Source organism: Rhododendron vialii, chromosome 4a, assembly GCF_030253575.1.
Source record: "Rhododendron vialii isolate Sample 1 chromosome 4a, ASM3025357v1".
Lineage (NCBI taxonomy): Eukaryota > Viridiplantae > Streptophyta > Magnoliopsida > Ericales > Ericaceae > Rhododendron > Rhododendron vialii.
In genome coordinates, this window is record NC_080560.1 from 31,363,895 (window position 1) to 31,383,793 (window position 19,899).

The following is a 19,899-nucleotide window of genomic DNA, read 5'->3' on the forward strand; positions in this document are numbered from 1 at the left end:
GCTTGAGGCTCGACTCGTTAAGAACGGATATACAGGGGTTCACTGCCCCATTCAAAACTAATTTCTTTTTGTTACTAATATTCTTATTTATTGAAATGTTGCGTACACAACTCTCGACTACAATTATGTCTGGAGTCATTCCACAGGTTTCACATGCATCAAATGACTCTGGACGCAATTGTGTAGATAAACTTTCTCCTAGCCTAATTATAGAAGCGTCCGACTATATTTACCATACACACTTGTCGACATCTCGCTCGTAAAGATACATAATTATTTCTAAGCTTCAACTTTTGTTGTATGGTTGATTTGTAAATATTGATCTATAAAGTTCTTGTCTATTTGGAACATACTCTAAAAATTTTTGTCTAGGATTTTATGCTTATTTTTAGATATTTTTATAGTTACAAAAAGTATGCATTATAAACTTCTGAAGTTAGTGCATTATAAACTTCTGAAGTTAGTAAATCATGTCCTAATTTAGTATTCCGTATGATCTTAATGTGATTGATTAGGAAAATAAGTTTTTATGATTATAATTAATAACGTGCCGCCACTAGGCTAGATTTTTGAATCTGTCCCTGCAACTCGTCAAAGGCTAAACTCGGCTCGTTCAGCATTCAAGCGGTGCTTAAACTCGAGTTTTAGGCTTGCGTAATAAATAAGCCAAGATCAACACTCTAAAGTTCGGCTTGACTCATATATATACTCAGCTTGTATAGTAAATGAATTGGGCAAGGAACGTATAATACGAGCCAAGCTTGAGCTTGAGTTTTGACTCGTTTAATAAACTAACAAAGCTCAAATACTACAAAGTTCGGCTTGTTTACACCCTTAGAAGGCACGTCCAGTACGACAACACATTCAATATATATGCTTTTCCCTAGAAAAAAAAAAAAAAAACATTCGCGAATCATGAAGATAAAGAAAGTCTAAAAACACCACAATATGCGCAACATGTCAACGTGACATTATTCCATTTGTGCTAATTAGGTATATTAATAATGGAATATTTCAATTTACAATCAAGCAAGGGTAGTGATAATGTCAAAACCGTTCTTGTTGGTGCCAAAACTCCAATGTATAAAAGTTTTGTACATTGCACATGGTACAAGCCTTTTGTGAATCAAAGTTTTGGCACCAACAAAAACAATTTTAGCATTATCATTTCCATAAAGGCAATGGCATGTTGACATGTTCTCCACAAGATTGTGCATATTTTTGTAATTGTAGCTTGCCTCTTTAAGATACTCCTATATATGCTTGCTTGGGGTTTAGTGGTTGCTACTTGGATCCACTGATATCACTCGATATTGGAAGAAGAAAAATCGAACAGTCTGACCAGGAAATCAAAATCCAAAATAAAATAAGAGTTACAAACAAGTGAGGTGATTCATGGCCCATTTTGTAATTATAAAATAAAATACTTTTGTCTGTCTTAATTTTTGAACTCCACTTTAATCAAGATTATGATCCACCGAATAACTTTATTTTGCCTTATCTTGATCTTGCCGTGCTTAAAAAATAAAAGTCCACATAAACAAGCTAAAAAGAGATGATAATCGAAATCTCGATTGACTTTTTAAGCTTCCGCGATTTTATCGTAAAAGATATTCAACTCGAACTAGAGATAACAAAAAGATAACAAGATTTTTCTCTCCCTCTCCCTTAGCAACATAATTTAGATCAAGATGAATAGCTCAACCGCCAATGGTGGTAGCCTAGATGGTAAAAGGTGTGGGGCTTAAGTGCTTTCCCTCCCATGCATGGTCTTGGATCGCATCCTGTCGCCCCTTCCCACCTTTTTACCGTTAAAAAAAAAGAAAAGATGAATAGCTCAACAATCATTACATATCAAATACGACTTACAACTTCTTGACATCATAGCTCTTTCACTTTTTACATTATCCACACCCAAAATCAAGAAATTCATACCCAATAACGGGAACCAAAAATAGAGCCCCAATATGGACGAGTAACTACCGAGGAGTTGGCCGAGCAATTGAGTCATCAATCGACAAATAATGATCGCTTGCACCTAAATCCTGAGAGCCCATATGCAAGGAAGAATGAACTGAATACCTTGATATCTCATCCGAGTTACCTTCTCTCACCGCCTCTGCGCCCCGTTCGATTGATATAGCGTCTTGAATCTCCTTTATGACTTCTGACATGGATGGTCTCATGTTCCCGTGGGGTTGGACACACATCAGAGCTTTCTCCGCTATCTTCCACATTGACTGGATGTCATATTCACCACGCAGCGAAGAGTCGATGATTCCTTGAATGTCCCCGTTTTCAATATGTAATTTTGCCTGCTTTTTAAAAGAGAGGCTGTTAACAGTTGTTCACACTCTAACAAAAACTATTAAAGGAAATCTCAAACTTATTCTCGCAAACCTAAAACTGCCTATGGTTTTGGCCAACATCAACATCATTGGTGGCAGCATTTTGAGAAATTCATACATTTGTTTATTTGGGAATTTTCTAGGGTATATTACACAATTTCATTTAAGTACGATTCTGAATCAGGTATGCATGCATCCATCAATGAATACGGTTTTGATGGAAAGACTCACGAGTAGAAGTTGGGAAGTATTGACTTATGAAAACATGGGTACAGAGACTTATATTTAGCCCTTGAAAATTTTCCACGGACTTACCCATTGGACTATGTTACGGCAGTTAACACCAAAGCTTTCATTAGATATTGCTTCTTGACCAGATATCAGCTCGAGAAGGATGACTCCAAAACTGTAAACATCACTCTTGTCGGTTAACTGTTGAGAGATATAATACCTGCATGTCACATGTAAAACAAGATATTATAACCTAATTATCTGGCAATGGGATGAAAACTGCGACAAAGCCATGTACATGCTGCAGCCCTTATGCTGCACCATACTCTGAAGTTGTCTGCTACATATTTACCCAAGCATGGCATGTGTGCTGAACAAACATTATTTTGAGTACTCAACTTTGAGGACACATTCCATTTTCTAGAGGAATCAGGGAAGGGGAAAAACAAAGGTGTCTCAGCTGTCGCCACAGGGCTACAAAATTCAATTGGATCCATTTCAAACGGTAGCTTCTTTTGAAATGCCAGGTGAAATGTCCAGAGAAACCAAATAATCAAATTTTAGATAACAGAAAATTTGTTCATGCAGCAAAAGTTAGAAATTACTAGACCTTAGTGGGGAAAAGAGAGCACGGGGTTAACCTTACAAGTGAAGAGGAGAGGTGAAGAGTATGTAGAGGTGCTTGGAACACAGCATAGACTTCTGAATCCAGTTACATTTTCATTGACTGCCCAAATTTAACGTAAATCTTACTTATCCATTCTTATTCACACGAGCACAAATATTTAAAATGAAAGCATTTCCGAACTGGAATTCTTGCAGGAAGGTTTCCACATGGGGATGTAGAACCAAACCAAACCAAGCCTTATGTCCCAATCACTTGGGGTCGGCTACATGAATCTTTTTCCTTCATTGAGCTCTGTCAAGGGCATGTGGAGATGTAGAAGTTGGTTTGAAAACCTTTATCCACAAAAAGGACACAAGCGTATGATAAAATCTCATGAAAAGCTTGATGGGAAGTGGAAACCCTTGTGTTAGGGTTACTAATAGAAAAACAAGGAGCTAAAAGTATATTTAAATGATGCTGGTGTCGACAATTAACAGCGAGATGCCCTCAAAAAGTGATGCATGAGACCAACCAAAACTGAGATTGTAGAACCAGATTAGATACACCAGCATGCACTCATGCATCTGCATATTTATAAACACATTGATAACTAAACATCGGCGTTTGAAATTTATAACTTGCTGTCCAGTTGAGAATTATGAACACAAAATCTGATATGCCTGCAGAACTAAACCATAGAAATCCAAAGACAGTTCCATAAATCAGCAATGCTGCTACCAGATTTTGAACATATGCCAAACATAGTATCCAACTTGTATCTTGAGAGAAAGAGAAGAAACTTGAAGATTTATGAAAAAAGCCTTACTCAGGATCCAAATACCCAACGGTGCCTCGAACTATGCTTGACACATGGGAAGCTCCATCCGCTGCAAGTTTTGAGAGACCAAAATCTGAAACCTTTGCACGCATGTTACTATCGAGAAGAATATTGCTGGTTTTCAAATCCCGGTGAATGATTGACGGAACACAGCCTGTATGAAGGTACTCTATCCCTAAAATAAGCAAAGAGAGCACAGGAATCCCATTAGTTCGTTTGAAGACCTTTTCAATTTAGTCAGTTGATGAGTTAGCAAGACAATTACACAGGGAAAGATCCCCCTTAGCTCACAGACCTTTTGCAGCATCTTCAGCAATCTCAAGGCGCTTGATCCAATTAATGCTTTGGTCAAGTGTTTGTGGGCCTAAGAAAATTTAGGGTTTGGTAAGGAAAGATAAAAGCATTTAGCTTCAATTTAGAATGAACAAGTAGCTTACCATAAAGATGTTCCTTGAGAGTTCCATTGTGCATGAATTCATAAACGAGGATACTTTTCCCATCTTCTTGGCAATACCCAAGAAACTGTACCAGGTTTCTGTGATGTATCCTTGAGAGAAGAATCACCTAAATCATTGGAAACATGGATCAGTTCGAAATGACCAGTTCTTCAATGAGAACAAAAAAAATAAAATTTGCATCTGATACCAAAAAGATGAAGAAAAAGAAGTAAGCTACATTAATAAGAAAAAGGAACAAGTAGCACCAAACACTACTTGTCTACTTGAGAGAGATGTTTAGCATCTTGCTCTGCCATTTTATTTTTATCGTTTCTGAACAATGCGTCATAAAACTTCTAAGGCCATAACGACAAGAAAAAGGAAACCTACCTCATTGGAAAATTCACGCTTTCCCTGGAATGAATTGCTGGTTAAAACTTTGACCGCAATCTCCTTTCCATCATTCGTTTTCCCGTAGTATACAATTCCAAAGCCTCCTGAGCCAATTTTCCTCTCAAACTGCCTCGTGGCATCCTGAATTTCGGATAATGTGAAGCAATGTGCAGCTTCTTTAGCGGCATCACCCAATGATGAAACTAGTCTTTGACTAGGCATGGTATGTTCAATCTGGTCTGAAGCAATCATATAATATCATGTCAATTCATCAAATAAACACTGATATATTATAATCAAATAGTTTCAAGGTTTGACCTTTCTTAGAATATTTCTTCTTTCCTTTCTGCATTAATATACAGGAGGCAATAGTTGCGATAAGCAGAGCAGCAGCTCCAACTGATGATCCAATGATAATTTTGCTGTTGCTCACTTTGTTACCCCCTTTATGAAGATTAACATTCCCAGTGTAGCTGAGCACAATCAATACAAAAGGCGGTATGATTTTCAGTAACATGTGGAAAAGCAAGAATTGGGTTGAAAACATTATTGTATGAGCCAAAACTGCTCAAAAAGCAGATACTGCAAGAGTACTTAACAAATCAACGTGTAGAAAATATTTTTCTCAGCATTCAACATTCTTGATTTTTAAATAAACAAGAAGGATAAATTGTTCCCAAAGATATGATATAAAACAAAGGTCTGAAGGTCACTTGGAAAAGATCGGTGATCATGGACAGCATGATTGCATATGTGTCAAACATACATTCTTTGTAATCCCGTAAAACTATATAAAGGCAAACATGAAAAAAGATCTAGATCCAACATCCCGTTCTTTAATCTAAATACGCATAGCAAAACAGAGACAAGCTCACATGTTTCCAACTTCTTCTTTTTTCATTTTTTTGATAAGTAATAAAGTTCTATTGAAAAGACATCAAGGGGATGATGCCACCATGTACAAGCGAGAAAAAATAAAAGAAAAGGTCAAAGAAAAAAAGGACCCAACTCATTTTGTGCTTGCAATGAACGAGCGAGCCCCAACTGTTCTGAACTAAGTCAGCTTCGATGACTTTTGATGCGAGGTCAACAACTAGAATCGACTTAAGTTGTTATAGAAGTTTGACCTATTTGCAGAGTCAATCACACCAGGAGTAGGCAAAATGCTGTTTAGGTTCTCTAATTTCAAATATTTCAAAATTTCATGGGTTAATTCTAAATACCCCTTAAATTATCATCCATTTTCACTTCGCACTCTTCATCTAAAAAATCCTACACCTTGCCCCATTAATATATCATTTAGTATCACTTAGCTCCTTGTGCCACTCTTCTGCCAGGTTTGAGCATTAGACTCCCATATAACATGACATGTGAGTAATTTATGGCCAAAATAGCTCTTTTTCAATGAGGTGTTGCTATATCAATCCAGGGCCGGCAGTGAGGTGAAGCCGGAGATGTGGTCGCTTTAGGCCCCGAAATTTTAGCGAAAAATAGGGCCCCTCTTCCATATAAGCCTTAAGGACATTAAATATTAACTACTGCAAACTTGGACAAATATAATGTGTTGGCTGTAGTGGTTTGTGAGTGTGTCATACTTCTAGGGTGGCCACTGGCCAGGTTCGAATCCTCTAATCTGTCTTTTGAGTAGAAGCTATTATTTTTTCCTTTCTTCATTGAAACTAATGTACGTAAACATAATTCTTGTAACAAATGTACTATGTAGACGTGTTCAATGCCTTGTTCGGATGAGAACTTGGAAAAAAAAAATTCCAAACTCCAAAAACACTCATTATCCCTACTTCCGATCATTACTCTCATTTCTCTCTCCACTCATTACCCTTATCGCCAATCATTTCTCTCTCTATCTCTCTCCACTCATTACCCTTATCTCCAATTATTACCCTAATTTCTCTCTCCACTCATTACCCCTAAAACCAAACCCAAAAACTTTTGAGTTCCCATCCGAACAAGGCATTAGTTTTTTTTGTCAAAGTTTTATTATGTTTCATGTACCTTATATTTTGTTTAACTGGAGGAAATAGTAACAAAAGGGGCTAAGTGATATTAAATGACAGACTAAGGGGACAAGGTGTGGGGTTTTTAAGATGAAGGTTGTAAAGTGAAAAAGGGTGATACTTTAAGGGGGTAATTAGTAATTAACCCAAATTTCATGATGAAAATCTTATATTCACGCCATTCACATCGTAACTATATGCTTATAGAAAATCCCCATCTTCCATGGATCGTTTATGAAGATAGGACAATTTTAAAACTAACTGGATAGAAGCACTTGTAAAATGTACTCGTCACAAGAAATCCTCTTACTTTTGTTTCTTGAACCGAGACATCCATGAATTGGGATCTTGATGCATATAGATACAAGTGGTCTAATGGGAGCAAGAATTTCCAGGAACATTATGTTTCTGAGCAGAGGAGCCATTTTCAAGTAGTGTTCAAGCATTTGCATATTAATCAATATACAATTGATTGGTCCGAGGTTATCAACAAAAAGGATTTGCTTAAGACACTTCATTACTTTTGTACAAGTTTTTTTTCTTTTTGGTCTAAATCAGTTTCTTTTATCCTAGTGAGCTGCGGTAAATATCTCTATTCATAGTCCGAGATCTACATCTACAGATTGAAAGGTCTGAATGATAAACCCTAAATCAGTTGTTCATATACAAGTCTTCAAATAGTTCATTAGAAAGAAGTTGAAAGCCTTCTTGGAGGGATTTATTGAGGGAAAGCCAAAGGTGAAGGAAAGATGATGAAGTGAAGAAGCTAACTGATTTCGATGGTTTCCTATCTCTCTGTTCATCATTGGTAAATCCTCCGCAAATTCATGATCCAGACACTAACATAACATCCCATCTCATGTGTTCCAATTCTACAATTAAAGAAATGATACTTACTTCAAAACAAGATTCTTATCCAGAAGACCTGATGGCACTTTTCCAAATAACTTATTATTCTGCACGTACCTGCAACCAATAGATTTGCCAAGGAAAAACATTCATTCATGGTAAGAGTACTGAGTGTGAGATGTCAAAACCAAAACAGTGGCAAAACATCAAGAAACAAATGTCAGGCTGATGTCCAGCACCCATGGTGTTAAGTGGGTCTAAAATCCGTATTTTGTGCATCTACTTTAATGTTACGTGGACGCTTCTAATTTCAAATGTATAAAGTAGATGTGTCAAACACTTACAACCGCAGAAGGGTATGCAATCCATGTACATGTTTGGTTGGAGACATTCACCTAGCAAGCAATATTTTGCAATTCAAATTTACAATGAGCTATTATAGAAGTCCTATATTATGCAGAAAATTCCTCAAGGCACCTTGTAAACACCATTTAGAATATCAAATAGAACAAATGTCCTACACAATATGTGAATGTTTACTAGCATATACAGTGTGCATAAAACATAGATGAACCTCATTTTTTCCTATATTTTTTTGCTTTTGGCCAAGAGAAGAGGGAGTGCAATCTATTTAGCATTAAAGAAATGAGTTATCATTTGTAGGTGCATCACTACATTTCACTCCCAAAATAGTATGTTGTACTAATTGAAATTAAAGTTCTGCGAACTTACAGTTCCCTTAGATTTGGTATTTCTGCCAAAGAGGAAGGCATATCACCAGTTAATTGATTGTTCTCGAGATGACTACAAGAAACAATAACACAGGTTAGGAAAATTTTAATTAACAACAGAAGAGAATCAAATACTTTGATTTACATTATCTCCAAATCCTTGCATCCCGAAAAATCAGGTATTGGACCATCCAGAAAATTCCCATCAAGCCACCTGCAATCAGCAGTAAAAAGAACATATATTAAGAATTCCAATTGACAAGGAAATATGTGTCGCTCACTAGCAAAATGACAATCTAAAACTTACAGCTCAACTAAGCCACTCAACTTCGTCAAGTCCTGAGGGATATTGCCTGTCAAATTCTTCCCCGATAATTTACTAAGTACCAGGACCATAGAATATGAAAAAACAGTTAGATAATTCTTCCTGTTGGATAATTTATTGCACAATAAGCAGAAGCAAGGGCATATATGCAAAAAACACATCCATACATGCATATGTATCTATATATGCATATCTTTTAGCACTTAGGGAATGTTTAATTGGGGGAATTACAAATACGAAAGGATAAGATATCCTATGAGACCGCATTTTCCGGCCTCCAAATGCAACAATTGATGGAGGGGTTACATACCCATCGGACAACGAACCAAGAAATCGTGGGATATAGAACCTCTGGGAGGTGCTATTGGCCCTTAGTCCGGTAGGATCACTCATTTTATACCCCTCTCGCCTTACACAATTGACGGACTGTGAAACTACAAGAGAGACACAAATAAATTACCAACAAATGAAAGAACATTTACATTTTAGTTATCCTGGGTTGAGGATCTGAGTTACACTGCAACCAGGACAGCGGAACTGGAAGGCATGGGTCACCACCTTCTCGTGCCCAATCTGCTGATGAGTAGAGTGAGACTACACTAGCAATTACTGATCCTGCAACTCACAGAAGCAAAGTCAGATGTGCATTGTTAAGTCTTAGAAAACTTGAATCACAGAAACCAAATCAAGAAGCAAAAAGTGCGACCTTTTTACTGTACAAACTAGCAAGCTTAAGAAAAGATAAATAAAGGTTTTAAAGTATTATAACGTAAAAAACATCCTTCAAATTCAAGAAACCTGCAGTTGAAAAAAATACCACGAATATACAGAGCTGAGCATGCATGAAAGAAGCAAAATGATGCTTACCATCTAGAGAACCATCGTTTTTCTTAAGATATTTATTTATCTCCATTGCATTCAGGAGGGGCCCCATGGAAGAGTCGATTGTTTTCGCAAATTTAAAAGACAGAACAAAAGGAAGAGAAATGTTGGGGTATCCAGGCTCGTACAGACGATCTTTTCCTTGAGCATTTTCTTGGATATTAACAACAGCTTTGCTGAGCTCAGGCATTCCTGGGAGCACAAGCCTAAATTTTCTGCTTTCCTTTGGACCCAAATCTTCTATTTCTGCGAAGTAGGTGAAAGCCCAACCAAAACCCGGAAACCCATCTAAATTCAGGCGGTAAGTTAACGATCCATTTCTACCGACTACAGCTGTCTGCATCACTTTCTGGGGTGGTCTTTCATCAGCGCTTACATCAATTGGCATTCGGGTTGATACTTTCTCAGTTCCCGCGGCAACGTCAACAAGGTAATTTGCTTTCTTAAGAGAATCAGATTCCCATATTCTATCAAATGGATCATCAGGATACCTGGATTAATAAAAAGAGAGAAATGATGTATACATAGTTAGTTATTATGTGGTTAATCCAGGAACATTGAAACAACAAAATAGATGCCCACCAACTGAACCATCCGTATGTGTCTCAGAATACCTACACTAATTTCATCTATTTTGATTTTCCAAGTTTTGTTGCCCAGTGTCATAAACTAGAAGCACAGCACGTACAAGTCTACCGGCCTCACTATGTTTGGGACATGGCACATTCAGACACACTCTGGATACACCCCGATGTGAGTTCGGATTTTTTACTATACTTTCATCTGGTTTTCTGGGGACACGTTGGTGACATGCTGCGGTCACCTTATAGAGTGACTTTGGGCAGGGTCAAAAGTGTCATTGATGCTTGCTCACTACTTTTTTAGTGACTCTACTTTTATATATACGAAATCTTAGTTCATGCTTCAATGAGACTATTTGTATAATCATCAAAATAGCATCTTTGTTTGTTACAGGTAACCCTAATGTTTACCTGTATTTTATGTTTTCAATGCCCCCACGTGTCGGTGTTCAATCTTATTTACATCCATGTTGTGTCATGTCAGTATGCCTATCCATGCTTCTTATGTAACAAGCATTAGATCAATGTGGGGTCTGAAAGACCAAGCAACTCAAATTAGATATATAATGGCATACCTGACCGGAGCTTCACTCTCTGCACCAAAATTTATTCTTGCGGACACACTGAGATAGAACTGACTTTCATACTGTGTAAAGTAGACTGAACCATTGAATTGTCGGAGTTCAAGGGTAGAGATAAAAGGCTGCCCAGTTGTAGCATTGGATAAACACACACTTATGGTGGGATCCGAAGCCAGAATTATTAACTCTTGGACCTCGATCGTATCAGCATCCGAAATGACAATGGTAGCCCAGTGAGTCGCCCCAAGGGAGATGTCAAACTTTGGATAAACATTATTTTTGTCAAAATCACCATACAAGAAGGTTGCTCTTACAAGGTACCTAGTTCTACTTATGACTTTGAGCGTGTAACAGTACTTCCTGTTATCAGCAGGGAAGTATCTCAGGGTCTGATATTGCTTCCTTGTCTCGTTTGCAACAGATACATTAGTTGTTTCTCCATACATAAGCTGATCATCAGGAGTCCACAAAATACCAAGCTCGTCAGAGAAATTGGATGCACCACCGCAGTCTAAACTTATAAAACCTGCTTCACATGATAGAATTTGTCAGTGTAGAGGGAAAGGATATTAGTACGTTCTCTCTAATTTCAAGATTATTGCATGCCACTTTTACCAAGGCTTTAAAACTCAGCAATGCAAAGAACTCAAAAACCCTGTGGCTATTGCCTCTCAATTTAAGTTTTTCAAACTTAAGTCTATGAGTATGAAGGCATGTGCCCATGGAAAAGCCGATGGCACCCTAACTTATCCCTTCATTCACCAAAACGACAACTTCCTCACACGCTAAAAAAGTAAAAACCGACATGGTAAGAGAAATGGTACTGGTCCTAAAGACAACATCAAAGAACTATTGGCAAATGTTGCAGTGCTAGCATTTGATGTGGTGGGCCTGGAGGCACATAATCAGGTGGGGGTAGGAGAAAATGAAGAATCATCCATCACCTAACACTTTTCCTCGTTTAACTTGACATCAAAGGAAATGAAAAATAAGTTAGGTGCTGTCTGCATAAAGCATTGCAAGAATCAAAGACATTTAAGCCAAAGCACAATCAATTGGCAGTTGGCACTAATGCCGTGAAGAAAAAGTAGAAAAGATGGAAGATCAGATTGGTTGGTGTTTTTGAGCTCATTACATCTAAACCAAACAAGAGTCCTCACTTTTCAAAGTGTACCACACAAAAAAAAAAAAAAAAAAAACCTGACAAATCTAGTAGACAAAACTTAGCCTCAGATGAAGAACTGTTGAGGAAGATTTCCCAGTGAAGCAGGACCGTCAAGGATAGAATCCGGGCCGGAAAGGGACCTGGGTAACACGATCATTTTGTGAACTAGCTCTGAATTGGCCCAAATTTGGTGGGCATATCAGAAACAATCCACTGAAAAGTCATCAACACACAACGTGTGATTTAGCACATATTTCAGGTAAGTTCCATCGTCTTGGGGTTCAAGTATGTGTTCCTTTCATTCAAGTGGAGTTTGGTTCATCAATTTCTTGGCCTAGAAGGCTCAGAATTTGGTTAGGTTCTTTCCAGAGTGATTCTTCAGTATTCTAGATTATGAATTCGAGCCTAACTCGATTTTTCTATTTTCGGAAAATTTTGTGTTTCATTGTAATAATGTTACTTCTACAGTAGAGCGTAAGTAACTGTCATTCAGAGTGTGTCTCCTCCTTTTGTTTCTAGGTGTTCTTGTGAATTCAAGAGACCCTCGTCAAGAATGAGATCTAGCCAAGTTCTATGCCAGAACGATATCTAGCCTCATTCTAACATCACCATAAGACTATTCATTTAGTCTCCGACTTGTAAATCATTGTCTATTCATCAACTAATAGTATTTAGTGGCTCCGATAAAAAAAGGGGGCGTTTGCCAAGATTTCCTTACGAGTGGATTTGAGAGAATGGCGTCACAGCATTCTTAACCCATCTTCAAGGGTCCATAATAATTTTTGTATACATGAAATGAAAGTATTGTGTTAGTCAAATTGCAGAAATTACCAAGAAGCGGGCGTTTTAAGCCAAAATGCTTAATTGTTAGTAAGGATGGAGAGAACACGGATGGCAGAAAAACACATAGATTACAATTGGATCAAGTGGCTGAGAGATTCAGGAGTGTTGAGCGACCGCAGGATATCCACAAAATTGAAGGGAAAATTCTTTCGTACTCCTATAAGGCCAGTCATGTTACACCGCACTAAGTGTTGAGCTACTAAGAAACAACATATGAGTAAAATGAGTGTAGATGAAATGAGAATGTTAAGATGTATGTGTGATAAGACCATGCGAGATAGAATTAGAAACAAAAACCTCTATGGATATGATAGGAGTAGCACCGATAGAAGATAATATAGGCTAGAGCCACTAGACTATCTTAGCAACAAGGAAACCCTTTATGTGTGCATAATATGTCTCCAAATATTTTGCAGAAAAACATCAATAGCAAGGTCAAGAGGAAATAGCTTAAGATGGTTTAGACATGTCTATCGTAGATCGATAGATGCAATCGTTAGGAGGAGTGATATCGTTATGATAGATGGTAGAACTAAGGGGAGGGGTAAACCGAAATTATTTTAGATGTCATACTTCGAAAGGATCTAGGTTTGTTGGATATCAGAGAACACGATGCCATCGAAAACTTAATGGAGAAAAAGGATTCCTCTAGCCGAACCCAATTGATTGGAACTTGAGGCTCTCGGTTTAGTTTTGTTTCGTTTGTTATGTTAAAGGCTCCAATGCAAAACTCATTAATCGTTCTTCAAAATTTCTATGGTGTCTAATACCTCGAAGCCATTGTGACAGAACATTAAAAATATAATAGCTTGAGTATTTTTTGCATGAATCATAACCTCTATCAAACAAGCCAAATGTAGTGTATTCAGAACTAAATAAGAAGAACTAAGCACAGAAGAAGCACAAGATCCACTTGGTTCCATAATTGCCTATGCCCACAGGTAAAGTGAAATCAAATCCCCTATAAAATGATGGATTACAAGAGACCCTCTCAGCCAGGACTCTTACGTGCAGCGCTCCACCTCGTACTTACCCATGCATCTACCCACCATATTCACAAAAAGAAAAAAGCTATTCATATCTGTCATCCATGAGATAACACATCCAGAGGAATACACTCACATTTTCTTTGGAACGATGTATATAAAAACAAGACACCTGACAATAATCTCAACCTTCACTGTTTAGCAAGAGATGAGATGAGTCTAAGTCCAAGCAGTACTTGAACTTGCACATTGCGGCTGGCCTAGTTAACATCACTGTTGCATTCACCTTGTATGATGTTTCAAACAGCACGTAGGCATATAGTTGAGCTTCAAGCACGTCTTTTAATGAGTACACCAATGCATATGTAACATTCTACAAGTAGCAACCAGTAAATCTGTTTCCAAATAAACTAGGTGAAGTGAATCAGGCAACAGAAGAGCTTATGGAACTTGCGTGATATTAAGTTGAATGAACTCTCGACTATGTTACGTTACACACTCACATCGACTCTCCTAAATATGTCTTAGTACCTGTGTCGGGTACTTGGCACTGGAGTGAAGGTACGGGATAATGGCCTAAATGTGTAACTAACAGTCTCCCACAACCATATGCATAAAACTTCCATACAAAGCACGGACTGCTTAATGATACATTTTAAACGCCTGTTATCTTAGAACATAAAAGAATGCTATTACCAAAATGTGAATATTTTTGGCGTGTCCATGTTTCCTTTGTAATAAGAATTAATGAATCCAATGCTTAGTTCTTGAATTATTTTGAACTTTCAGTCTTCGGTACTGGGGGTCCTAATTCCTGGGTATATGGAGTACCCGGCCCCTGCATACTGCGCTCGGGTTGCAACTTGGCTAACTCTTGTGGTTAGGCATTAATATATTCCAAAGGTATGACCAGGCGAGTTGATTTTTTACTCCCCAAACAAACAACAGAAAATCTGAGTCATCCGCTGTCAAGATGAGATGTGGACCACTGATTCTAGTTCGTCTGAGATGCCACACTACACCCTATAGCGCACCCCCGGGCGCACTATAGGATCCCCGTGTCTGGAAAATCGTGTCCTCTAGGGGCCTAGGGCTAATAAATGGCTTTCATTGTTGACCTCACATATAGGCAATGTTCCTTCAGTAAGTCATAGTACTCAATTAGACTCAAACAAACATGGAAGCAGATATGTACCCACAAGCACAATTAAAACTTCAATCCAGGTAATACAGAGCAAATCAAAAAATGAATACTAAGGAGAAGAAAGTAAACTTCTTGCAATTTATGAACAAAAGACGTTAGGCACCCGCTAGATTTCAATAAAAGAGTTAGTTCAAAACTTCAAATAGTGCCCAAATTAATTTAAACCAGCAATTGCAAATGATAGAAATGAGTATAATCAAGAACATTTAGTACTCATCAGTTTCACAACTTAAAGTACTTAATTGCAGCAGCAATTGGGGAAAAAAACAAAAAGAATTCAAAATTACACAGAAAAATGTTACGTACACATATGCATACATACCAATATATCTACATACACATACAGACAAATACATATGGAGAGAGAGAGAGAGAGAGAGAGAGAGAGAGACCTGGCATCTGGGCTGTGGAGGCACCCATGAGAAGAAGAAGAGAGAGGATGAGAAGACTAGCCTTCATTTCTCCACTTGGGCGAAGTGAAGAGAGAGAGACAGAGGACGAGAACATAAATATGTTGGGAAATTAAGAGAGAGAGAGAAAAAGAACAGGTAGTGTTTGTACTACAGCACAAAGAAATAAACAAATGAGGAAAAAAAAAAAAAAGTTCGATCAAAACCCAGAAAATTTTTGGAGTGTTTTGTTCCACTTTCATAATTTGAGAGGGAGAGAGAGAGAGATGGGTTTTCTTTTGTTTGTTTGGGCAGTCAGTTGTGGAGAGACATTTCAAAGGGTCTGGCGATGGATTCCTACTTTTTGGGTGTTTGTTATAGACTGCGGTTGAATTCAAAAGTACGGATGGGTTCGTTTTATTTGTCTATCATCAAACTACTACTACTTGAAAATAAAACTTGCATATATAGGTTTATCAAAAATTCTAAAATCAGCTCAATAGGCTGACAATAATAAATGTGTGAATGTATATTAAAGGGTGTAAAAAGTACACAGAAATATATTTTTTTCTTGTCTTCTAGTGTACTTATTGTCAGCCCAATTAGCTGACAATAGCAAAATCGAGATTTTTTCAAATTAGTAATAAACTGTGAATTAACCACCACAGTGAAATCCTTGTAACTTGAGATTGCTTTTAAGAAAGTATGTATGTTCATGCCTTTTACTGGTCATTACATTTTTTTAGCTAGGTACTTATCATTGACAAAGTTTTATACGAACGGACCCAATGCAGAAATTAATAGCACGTACGAGATGACAGTTCAAATTCAAATTGAAAACTTTTAATCAATGCTCTTGTTACTATTTGTACAATTAAGTTTAGGGACAAATTAATTGACAAAGTTTTATACAAACGGACCCAATGCAGGAATTAATAGCACGTATGAGGTGACAGTTCGAACTGAAACAATTTTTTTTAATCATAAGACAGATTATTTTTTCATAATACATTACCTTTAATTTAAAAAATCGGTCTTGCTATTGTCAGCCTACTGGGTTGACGATAAGCACACTAGAAGACAAGAAAAACATGTATTTCTGTGTACTTTTTATACCCTTTAATACACATTCACATATTCATTATTGTCAGCCCACTGGGCTGATTTTAGAATTTTCTTTTTAATTGAAAAGTTTAGGAACAAAGTAACACAAGGGAAAAACCTGTTTAGTTACTGATAACAGATTCTGTGACGTATTTACCAACTCATAGAAGAACTTAAACTATTCTCTGTTTTTTTTTTTTTTTATCAGAAAAAATATTCTCTGTTTGAAAACGAATAATTTTGGGGTTTTGAACCCCGTTGTTGGTTATAAAAAAAAACCCTGTGGTTGGGTTGTGGGAGTGTCCGCACCGAATAGTTTTTCTCCAGGCATGTGGAACCCAGAAGCGTGGAGACGACCGACTTCTGACTTGAAGTGGGACGAGATTCTTCCACACCGGTCCCCTTCCTGGGTCCCACATTTGAGGTCCAAACGGCCCCCACCTCATTCTCTTTCGCCCACCATTTTCCTCCTGGCAAAGAAGATTTATAAGAATCACGGAAAGAAAAGTATGTTTGGGCTCTTTTGGATCTCATAAAAAATTTAAAAATTTTTTATAAATTTTTTAATATTATTTAATGGGATTTTATAAAAAAAATCAATTTCAACGGATATCGCTAAGTATTACTTTTGGATTCATAGAGGCGAACCGAGCAGTTTCGCCCTACAAATCCAAAAGTAATACTTACCAATGTCCGTTAGAACTGATTTTTTACTGGTCTCCATAAAAAAATATTCAAAAATCTATGGATTTTTTGTGGGACCTGGAATGTGCCCAAATACATTTTTCTTTACATGGTTCTCTGTACATGGTTCTCTGTAAATCTTCCTTGCGATTAATTTTTTTTTTTTTCAATACTCAATATTGTATATATTAACGACAGTTAATGGGGGAAGTTAGTAAGTTAGTCCACGTGGGGTTCAAAGGCTATCCATAGCCCTGAATCCACAAACCGCCCCACAACGTGACTCGAATCCTGATCTCCCACAAGAGAAAGCCAGGAGTTACCAACTGGGTTACAAGCCAATTGGTCTCTTTCGCCCACCATCGAATCGTAAAACTACGCCCATCAAAATGTCTAGTACTAGTATATTTTTTTTTTAGAGACCACAATTCTCCGTATTGGCTATGAAGGGAGATTTTGTAATTTATTCTTTTTTTTTCAATTATTTGTATTTTCTTCATTTCAATTTAATAGTCTCTCGTTCTATTCTAATCGAATAAAAAAAACTAGTTATAATTTTAAATTGGTAATAAATTTTATATCCAATATGAATCTTGTTTGATAAATCTCGATTACTTCTATAATACAACTGGAACATTATAAATAATAAGATATACTCCCTCCGTCCCAATTTGTTGGTCCTCTATGAGAGTGCGTGTAATTTTTTAATTGATTGTATCTCACAATCTATAATCTTTTAGGTGATTTTAAAAATTTTGTATAAAATAGCTCATTGAGATTTATCAAAACAAGATCCATATTTAATATAAAAAATATTATAAATTAAGAGATATAGCAAATTGTTTGAGACTTCCAAAAAAAGGAAAGAGGATCAAGAATTTGAAACGGAGGGAGTAATTAATTTAAAAGTGGCATGAACATCATTAAATTGGGATAGAGGAAGTACTTTATTAGAAAATCTTGGAGGGATCAATCGTTCATTTTAGTTTTGGAGACCAAATTTCTAAAAAGACAATAACTGTGTTTGGTTTGTAATTTTGAGATTTATTTTTGAAATAAAAATGTTCTATAGATTTGCGTATTTTTTCGTCTTTAGTTAAAATTTTTAACATTTTGACAAACTCTTTTACTTTTTGAATAGAGGTCCGTTATGTACATCTAAAAAGTATACAATAAGTAAAAAAATTGACAAAAAACACCCAAGACGAAAGAACACAGATAATGAATCAGTCAAAAGTTTTGGAGAGATTATTTATGAGAAGAGAACCAAACAAAATCCCTCTAAAATTTCCCCATATAATGCAAAAAGTTGAAGAAAAGGAAGAAAATTACAAAATCTCCCTTTAATGTGGAGATTTTGTCTCCAAAATAGATGCTCTTACTTTTAGAGTCCTAATAATTCTGAAACAGCTCTTACAGATATCAGATTGTGCTAATTTATTTTCAGGAAATCATAAAAAAATATTTTAAGAATAATTTACGGTTTGAATCATCTTTGTAGGACTTGTAATGATCTCAAAAAAAAAAATTCATTAATTTCTTGCCTATTTAATGGGTACCAAACATGGCATATATAGAAGCATAAGAGGGTGGAAGGAGAGTGGACAGTAAAACAGCATAGTTTTGAGGTCAATACACCTCTGCGGTGAGTTCGGTCAACACGGGCTCCCCACTCCCCAGCCCACATAGGACTCGGATCATCTGTGCGCGTGCCGTCCGTATGCACAATTGGTGTGCCCGATCAGTTTTGATAGACCTTTCGAGTAAGAATGGAGAGGATTGTTCAACAATTCACGCACATTGGGCATATTACACTATACTGACCTCGCCTAAGGCTTCTGAAATACAAGAACCTATCATCTGGTTCTTTAAATTACACTATACTTCCATTTGTTTTGAGGGAACAACACGTCATAGTGAAAGTCATGGTTCATGCTAATGTTCTGAACCGTTTGTTTCGTACGAGTCTGAAAGACAGACTGGATTATAAAGAATGGAATCCGATATCGACAATCAATTGAATAAGTTGTATCTCGTTAAGGAAAATGGACGGTTTAAATGTAGAAATATATCCGTCATCCATTTTACACAACTAAAATTGAACACGTTCAAGCGTCTATCAATGTCGGATCAAATCAATTTTCAAATTTATGTTCTTTGCAGGTTCCGTGGCAAGAACGATTCATATGATTTTTGCAATCCTGAAGTGAGAATAAAAGTGATCAAGAGGAGTATAGATGGATGGGATATGGAGAGAACTAATCCCCCCGGCTATTTGGTTATTCTTTTGTATAGGTAATTTAAACAACAATAAAGTGAAATCCCACAATATTCAACGGGAAATGATTTCGTTATTTTCTTTTTTTTGTTAACGCTACTCCCCTACAAGTGTATTTTTGTACAAAAAATATAATTACAGAAAAATAGCGTTAACAAAAAAAAATGTGACAAAAGCTGCGGCCTATTCAATTTCTTTATTTACTTGTTATACAGTAGATGATAGAAATGTTATTGACCCCACCAAATAAGCAACCTACCCCACCAAATAAGTGAAGCAGCCCATAGTGGCATAGAGGCCCAATTCAAATTCGGCCGCTAGCTCTACCTCAACTCATGATTTGACTGAAATTATGACTCAGCCCCTGACTATCATGAACATACTATTAACACACATTTGTACATTTACCAGTGCAACGAGGTTATGGG

At 36.9% G+C, this 19,899-nt stretch overlaps 1 protein-coding gene across 3 annotated transcripts; it reads right to left on the minus strand.

Moving 5' to 3' along the window:
* Nucleotides 1–1,833: 1,833 nt before the first annotated feature.
* On the minus strand, nt 1,834–15,748 carry LOC131322208 (probable LRR receptor-like serine/threonine-protein kinase At1g67720). 3 transcript variants are annotated; one of them, XM_058353447.1, is made up of 15 exons: nt 15,409–15,748; nt 10,813–11,344; nt 9,642–10,147; nt 9,257–9,389; nt 8,757–8,828; nt 8,595–8,663; nt 8,451–8,522; nt 7,767–7,835; nt 5,173–5,327; nt 4,852–5,093; nt 4,462–4,588; nt 4,320–4,388; nt 4,013–4,199; nt 2,664–2,799; nt 1,834–2,315 (listed from the first exon to the last, which is right to left on the minus strand). In XM_058353447.1, the coding sequence occupies exons 1-15, from the start codon at nt 15,521–15,523 to the stop codon at nt 1,980–1,982; spliced, it is 2,820 nt and encodes a 939-aa protein (XP_058209430.1). In that variant the 5' UTR covers nt 15,524–15,748; the 3' UTR covers nt 1,834–1,979. The 3 variants fall into 3 exon arrangements, 1 of the variants encoding a protein (XP_058209430.1); XR_009198743.1 differs by lacking the exon at nt 1,834–2,315 and adding an exon at nt 3,226–3,306 and having other exon boundaries at nt 2,663–2,799; XR_009198744.1 differs by lacking the exon at nt 1,834–2,315 and adding an exon at nt 3,221–3,306 and having other exon boundaries at nt 2,663–2,799.
* Between the last annotated feature and the right edge of the window lie 4,151 nt (nt 15,749–19,899).

Excerpts from the sequence above, each read along its gene's own strand:
- LOC131322208 (XM_058353447.1), bottom strand. The coding sequence starts at position 15,523 with ATGTTCTCGTCCTCTGTCTCTCTCTCTTCACTTCGCCCAAGTGGAGAA. Across the intron at positions 8,523-8,594 it reads TGCAAGGATTTGGAGATAAT|TCATCTCGAGAACAATCAAT; the intron begins GTAAATCAAAGT and ends TGTTTCTTGTAG. Across the intron at positions 4,389-4,461 it reads TCTCAAGGAACATCTTTATG|GCCCACAAACACTTGACCAA; the intron begins GTAAGCTACTTG and ends AAATTTTCTTAG.